The sequence below is a fragment of the Erithacus rubecula genome (assembly GCF_903797595.1).
Source record: "Erithacus rubecula genome assembly, chromosome: 28".
Lineage (NCBI taxonomy): Eukaryota > Metazoa > Chordata > Aves > Passeriformes > Muscicapidae > Erithacus > Erithacus rubecula.
Genome location: NC_136680.1, coordinates 2532546 through 2538952, shown reverse-complemented (window position 1 = coordinate 2538952; position 6407 = coordinate 2532546). Strand labels below are relative to the sequence as shown.

At 64.6% G+C, this 6407-nt stretch overlaps 1 protein-coding gene across 1 annotated transcript; it reads right to left on the bottom strand.

Moving 5' to 3' along the window:
- Positions 1–311: 311 nt before the first annotated feature.
- Positions 312–5827, bottom strand: SHC2 (SHC adaptor protein 2). The gene is given in 14 exon segments (XM_079328335.1): positions 312–1572; positions 1706–1844; positions 1979–2280; positions 2492–2656; positions 2744–2810; positions 2893–3073; positions 3214–3340; positions 3493–3544; positions 3731–3784; positions 3879–3998; positions 4183–4243; positions 4614–4684; positions 5130–5616; positions 5618–5827. Coding segments are annotated over 13 exon segments (1890 nt in total). The 5' UTR covers positions 5692–5827; the 3' UTR covers positions 312–1572; positions 1706–1715.
- Between the last annotated feature and the right edge of the window lie 580 nt (positions 5828–6407).

Genomic DNA, 6407 nt, shown 5'->3' with positions numbered 1-6407 from the left:
CCCCTGCACCCATTGGCAACATGCCAGCCTCGACCAAAGTGATTAAACCCCTAAAACAACGCCCCTGCCAGTGTTTCATCCTGGCAGGGCAGCATCCCCGGGGCTGCAGGGCCAGGCACTGCCAGTGGGTGAACCACAGAGGCTTGGTTCTCTGGCAGTGAAAGAAGAAAGTCAGGGCCCTCACTGCCTTTCCCTGCCTCTCTATTGAGGGAACAGTGCAATTATCTTTGCAGACACATCACTCCATGACAAAAAATAGCAGCTGAGATGGAAGCACCATGTCCCCGCGGAATCCAGCTATCAATGGAAAATTACGCATTCATTACTGGGCTTTATTTAGGGGCTTATTTTATTCATTGGCTCAGCTGGCACTGGCCAGCCTGGACGCCTTGTCTGGCACAGGCCATGCCCAGCGAGGGGCTGAGGGTGCTGGGGTGACCCTGCTCCCCGAGGTGGGTGCTGGCAGCAGCACTGGGAATGCTGAGCAGACCCAGGACAGGCCAACAGCAGCCAGGACCCCCCAGCTGGCTGCTGCCCACCTGTAGCACAGGAGCCACAGCCAGACCCACCTGCAGCTCTGGCTCTGCTGGCTGCCACATTCACTAGTGGGTCACAGCTTGGCTTGTGCCACTCAGAGCCCCCCCAGGAGGCCCAGGGATGGGTGGTTATGTGCTGCTCCAGGTGGAGGCAGGAGGGGAACCAGCAGCAGGGCAGGGAGCTGCCAGGTGAGAGGAGGAGAGGCTGTGCAGGGCCAGCCCTGGGTGCCAAAGGCCACTGTGAAGCCAGGGGGACACTGGTGATCCAGGGGAGACAAGGTGACCCAGAGGGGCAGAGACAAGTGTGACTGGACAGGATGGGTTGGCCAAGGTGAGACCAAGCAGGAACTGGTGGTGGTGGAGACCTCTCCCAGCACCATGCCCAGAGGTGGCACAAACCACCTGTGCTCCTTGCTCATTTCCAAGTTTAATTAGAAATGCATTCCAAACCACAAACCTGTGCCCAGCACTAGACACAGGGCAGGTAAAGGGGGCTGTAAGTGCCATAAAAACCTGCCAAAGCCCCAAGCTGGCCAGGGACCCTCATGGGCCAAGGGACACCTTGTGATGCAGTGCCACCAGCTCAGGCCTGCCCTGCACCTTCCCACAGTAGCTCCACCTTAGCCCTGGCCTGGGGAGGGCTACAGGGGCTTGGGGCCACAGGGAGTATCATGTGGAAACCACTCCTGGGGAGAATCTAGCTGAAAAGGGACATCCCCAACAGGAACATCCAACAGCACCAGTGTCCAAGAGATGATTGTGCCTGGTCCCACGGGCAGAGCCAAGTCAGGGGCTACAGCAATGTCCACCAGCTCTCATTCCAGTGCTGGGGCAAGTGGGGGGCAGCCCTGCCTGAGATGGCTTCAGGCTCCATCCCTCCTGCTGAGATCACCAAGCAGCTCCCACCCCAACAGCGTTTCACCTGTATGTGTGGAATTAAACATCTTTGTGTCCAGCTGGGCAGGGTGCCCATGCAGATGATGGAGGCAGGCAGCAGCCAGGGAGGACCTGCAGGGCCAGGAACAACAAGATCTCCCTGGGGAGGAAAATGGGGAGCCTGACCCCAGACCTCAGAGGCCAGGCACAACTGGAGAAGGAGAGCACGAAGCGACCCCAGTTGTGCTCTAGGGTGAGTCCAGAGCCAGGGGAGCAGGTCAGGGCTCACGTACCCCCTTGGCATCACTGCTTCCTCTGTACAACCTGCCGGAGGTGCAGCTCGCTCTCTGCTGCCACGATGGGCTGCTCATTCTGCCGGTGGTGGCTGATGAGGTGGCTGATGCTCTCAAACAGCACGTCCTTGGTCCTCACCTGGGGCCAGGGCACATTGGTCCTCAACTCAGGAGAGTTGCCTCTCACACAGCATTCAGTTGCAACACCCTGCCCATGGCTGTGTCCCCATCACCCACCCCGTGCCCTGCCCTCACCCCATGCCCTGCCCTCACCACTCCCTCGGGATCCACCAGCAGCAGGTGCTTGGGCTGCCCGCTGTGCATGCCGGTCAGCACGTACTGCCCCGGGTTGGTGAGGCTGTCCCGCACCAGGAAGTCCCCGTCCATCTGCAGGAGCCTCTCGGCATCGCGCCGGCTCATCTTGCCGTGGTACCAGGGCTCCCGCCGCAGCTGCTCCTCCGTGGGGGCGATGGGGGCCTTTCGTGTGGGGGGGCTTGGCCACTGGTCCTCGATGGGGGGACTGCTGCCACCTCCTGCAATGCACTCGTGGAGCTTCAAGGCGTCCTCGAATGGCCCTGTGGGATCCGGGGGTTGTGGGGTGTTACACCTGGGGCACGAGGCAGGGCTGGGCTGTGGTGTGGACAGACCCCAGCCCCCAGCAGGGCACTGCTGTGGACTCAGCCAGTGCCAGCACCTCCAGGGCTGTGGCAGGTGACCCATACTGATGGCACAGCTTGGCCACTCCACAGCAGGTTCTGCACCATTTCCCCCAGTGCAGTGGCTTACTCATGTCAAAGAGATCCTTTTTGGGGCTCTCCTCCGCTGCCCCATGAGCCACCAGCTCTGGCTCCCAGGTCTCCAGGCTCTGCGTGTTCACGTACATGTGCTCCTCGTACTCCCGTGGCCCCAGGGTGTGGCCATCAGCCTGCAGGTACCCGTCGCAGGGCTGGCCTGTGGGGACGGCCATCACCGCTGGCCAGGACTGGGCAGGGTCACAGGGACCCCCCAGCTCATGGCTTCCCCCGCTGCAGTACCCACCCTGGCTCTCCAGCTCCCAGGGTGGCCCCAGATGGCTGCTCGGGTCTCGTCTGGCTGCTAACCCACCCTAGCAAAGGAGACAGTAAGAGTGTTGGGGGGGCCCTGCCTGGGACCCCCATAGCAGGCCAGCAGTGGCTCTGGGGGCTCACCTGGCTGGGGGTGACAGAGCTGCAGGGCTGAGTGCGGACGTGGCCCAAGGCTGAGCTGTGGCGGAGCCGGGAGTCAACCAGGCCCCCCGGGGGGGGCTCCTTCCCTGGGATGCTGTTGTAGTAGTCGTGCTCAGCTGCCTCCTCATCCTCTCCCCAGGCTGAGTCCTCTGCAGCCAGGGCCCTGCAGCAGGGATGGCTGAGCTGGGAACACCTGCCTGGCTCAGACAATCCCCACACTCTGCAGTGACAGGGCTCCTGGAGCCACCCCCAGCCAGGGGACATGCCCAGGACAGGGGTGCACAGGGCCCCCCACCCCCCTACCTCTCTGGGGGTACCACCACCTTGGGGGGGCTGTGCAGGTACTGCTTGAAGCGCAGCTCAAAGGCCTGTCCCACCGTGCTGATGACGCTCTGCGCCAGCCCCTCGCAGCACTCCAGGATGTGGCAGGCTGTGGACAGACAGACAGACGGTCTGAATGTTTCTCCCACACTCCCATTGCTGCACCAGGACCACCCTGGGCCACCCCTTGTGTTCCCCATGAGGAATCTCCTACTCCTCCTCCAGCCTTCACCCCCCACTGCATCCCTCCTCCAGTGTCACCTCTCTGGTTGATGGGGTCCTTGGCGACATAGGCGACATAGTCCGTGGTATCCTGCAGACAGAGGGGGAGATCAGCACTCATGCCCTGCCACTGTGTGGGGAGCAGAGCTGGAGGGGTCAGGACAAGAGGACAGCTCAGTGCTAGCCCCACATCCTGGCCAGGCTGCCCTGTGCTCAGCTCAGCCATAGGCAGCCCCTGTCCCCACCACGCTGGGGGACCAGGGTGTGCAGGACTCACCAAGTCCCCACCGGAGGCGAAGGAGATGGACTGCATGTGGTGGTTGGCAATGATCTGGGTGGGGAACACGGCCCAGGAGGGCATTAGCAAAGGGGCCACCAGCTCACAGGCTGGCAGGAAGCAGGACTGTGTGCTCAGGAACACTCACCTGGCGCGTGGTGGGGATCATGAGGTTCAGCCCATCAACAGAGATGTTGACAGCGATGCTCATGCCAGCGAAGTGCAGGTTGCTCTTGCCCAGTATGGAGAATAAGGCTTTGTTGGGAGCCTGACAGGAGAGAGGATGGTGGGGGCAAGGAAGACCACCAGGACCATGCATCCTGGGGTGAACAAGTAAAGAGGGGGTTCCCTACGAGGCCCACAAACCAGGCAGGTACCCCTAATGCCCTGTCCCACAGCCTTGGCTTGTCCCAGGGACAGAATGAAATGGAAACAGCTGAATGGAAACTCACCTTCTTCTTCCAGATGCCCTTCACACCTGGCACTGCCTCATACAGTCTGTTGATGGCTTCCCTGCAACGGTCAGACCATGGCCTGGTCACTGCTCCAGACCCCCAGCCCTTCCCAGGTGCCTTCCCCCCTACACTGCTCTGTGGGGTCTGCTGCCACAAGCCCCCACAGCCCCGGGCGCTGCAGCCTCCCTGCAGAGCTGCCCCACGTCACGGCCCATGTACGTAATCCCAGCTGGGGCCACCTCCCTTCTCCTCTTTCCAGCCATTGATCTGCATGAGTGCCCTTCGTCCATGTCCCTGTATGCAGGGTGGATCCTGCAGGGCACGACTCCCCCTGACCCCTGTTCCCCTCTCTGCACAGAGAGCACCCAGGGCCACTGGGGACTTGGGGTGGCACTGACGTGGGGCAGAGTGGCACTGCAGGGCCGTACCTGGTGACCTGTGTCCGGGTGTTGAAGTCGAGGGACCTCATGGAGCGCAGCACCTCAATGCACCCCATGTACTGCGGGGGAAAGCAGTCCGAGCCGGCAGCACAACAGGGCAGGCAATGGAGAGGAGAGGCCCGTGTCAGGGAGAAGGGCCTTCCACCCTCCAGGGATCACACAGCAGCTTTCACCCCCCACCCCAAAACACCCCATCATATGCCCAGACCCCTGCTGAGACCCCACAAACTCATCTGTGTGCTACAGCTTGTGATGCCTCGTAGGGGCTGACAACGCTGGAGTCCCAAGGTGGGCTCCAGGGCCCAGCAAGCCCCTGGCCCCCGGCCCCATCACGGAAGCTGCATGTGCCGGGGGCAGCTGCAGCGGTCCGGCCGTGCGGGGGGACTCGAGCGAGGGCTCTGCCCGCAGCCGTCGGGAGGAGCGGCCGGACCCGCCGAGCCCCGCACACGCCTGGGGCCCGGGTCTCCGCGCCCTCCCGAGTCTCCGGGCTCCGGCGGGACTTACCCGGACAATGTAGGAGACGCCGGGCCCCAGCACCCGCTCGTCGGGGTGCAGCCAGCCCTGCGCCGGTTTGCGGATGAAGCTGCCCTTGCGGCTCCACTCGTCCCCGCCGGGCCGGGCCCCCGCCGGCGCCGCCGCCCCCCGCGCCCGCCCCGCCGTTCCCCGCGCCCTCCCGCCGCCCGGCAGCGCGCAGGGCGCGGCGCAGAGCGGCTCGCAGGCGCCCAGGACGGCGGCCAGCCCCGAGGGGGACTCAGCCGCGGAGGGAGCATCCCGGGCGGCGCCGGCGGGGCCGCGGCCGAGGAAGCCGCTGGAGCCGGGGAACTTCCACTGCGGCATCCGCGGCAGCAGCGCGCAGAAGGTGGTGCCGTGCTCGGGCTCCTCGCCCGCCGCGGGGCACGGCGCGGGGGCCGGCGACGGCATGGGGGCGGTCAGCGGCTCGTCGCGGAAGCGGTCATACTTGGGCTCCGGGAGCATGCCCGGGGCCGCGCTCCGCTCCGCTCCGCTGCCGCCGCGCCGGCTCCCACCCCCCGCCCGCTCCCCCGGGGCCGCGCCGCGCTGATGTCATGGTGCGAGCGCTCCGCCGCCCGCCCGGCCCCGCATCCTCCGCCCCCGGCTCCCCCCCCGCCGCGCCGGACCCGCGGCCGCCAGAGCATCCCCGTCCCGCCCAGCATCCCCGCCCACCGGAGCATCCCCGCGCACAAACAGCGCCCACGCCACGCCTCGGCTGGGCGAGCACGGCCCGTGGGGGCCGGAGACACCCACGCTCTGCCCTCCGTCCTGCTCCAAAACCCCTGGCCATGGTCTGTGGCCGCGCCAAAGCCCGCGGGGCGGCGAGTTTCCAGCTTTGCCGCAAGTGACGGGAGCGAGGGGTTGGGGGTAGCAGGCAGGGGAGGGTGACGGCCCCTCCCAGAGCCACAGGCTCCCGCCCGCTCGCGTTTTGTGTTAGCTGGAGCGAAAGCGGCCAGCAGCCTCCGGCACTGCCCTCGCCCACAGCAGGGACATTTTCTGCTCTTTCCACCTCTGCATTCCGTGGAAGCGCTTCACAAGCCCAGGGCTGGCCGGGGAGGCGGGGGAGGGCTTGGCCAGGCTTGGATGCACAAGCGGGCTGCCCTACTTCTGTGCCTACCAGCCCACTGGTCTTTTTCGCTCTGATTTCACCTGCCTCCAAAGCCAGATTGATTCCCCTCTTTGTTTATATCTGTCTAGAGGCAGTAAAAAGGCACAAACATTTTCTTATTTTTCTGCTTGCAACTGCAGCAAGCGGGGGGAAAAAAATCCCAC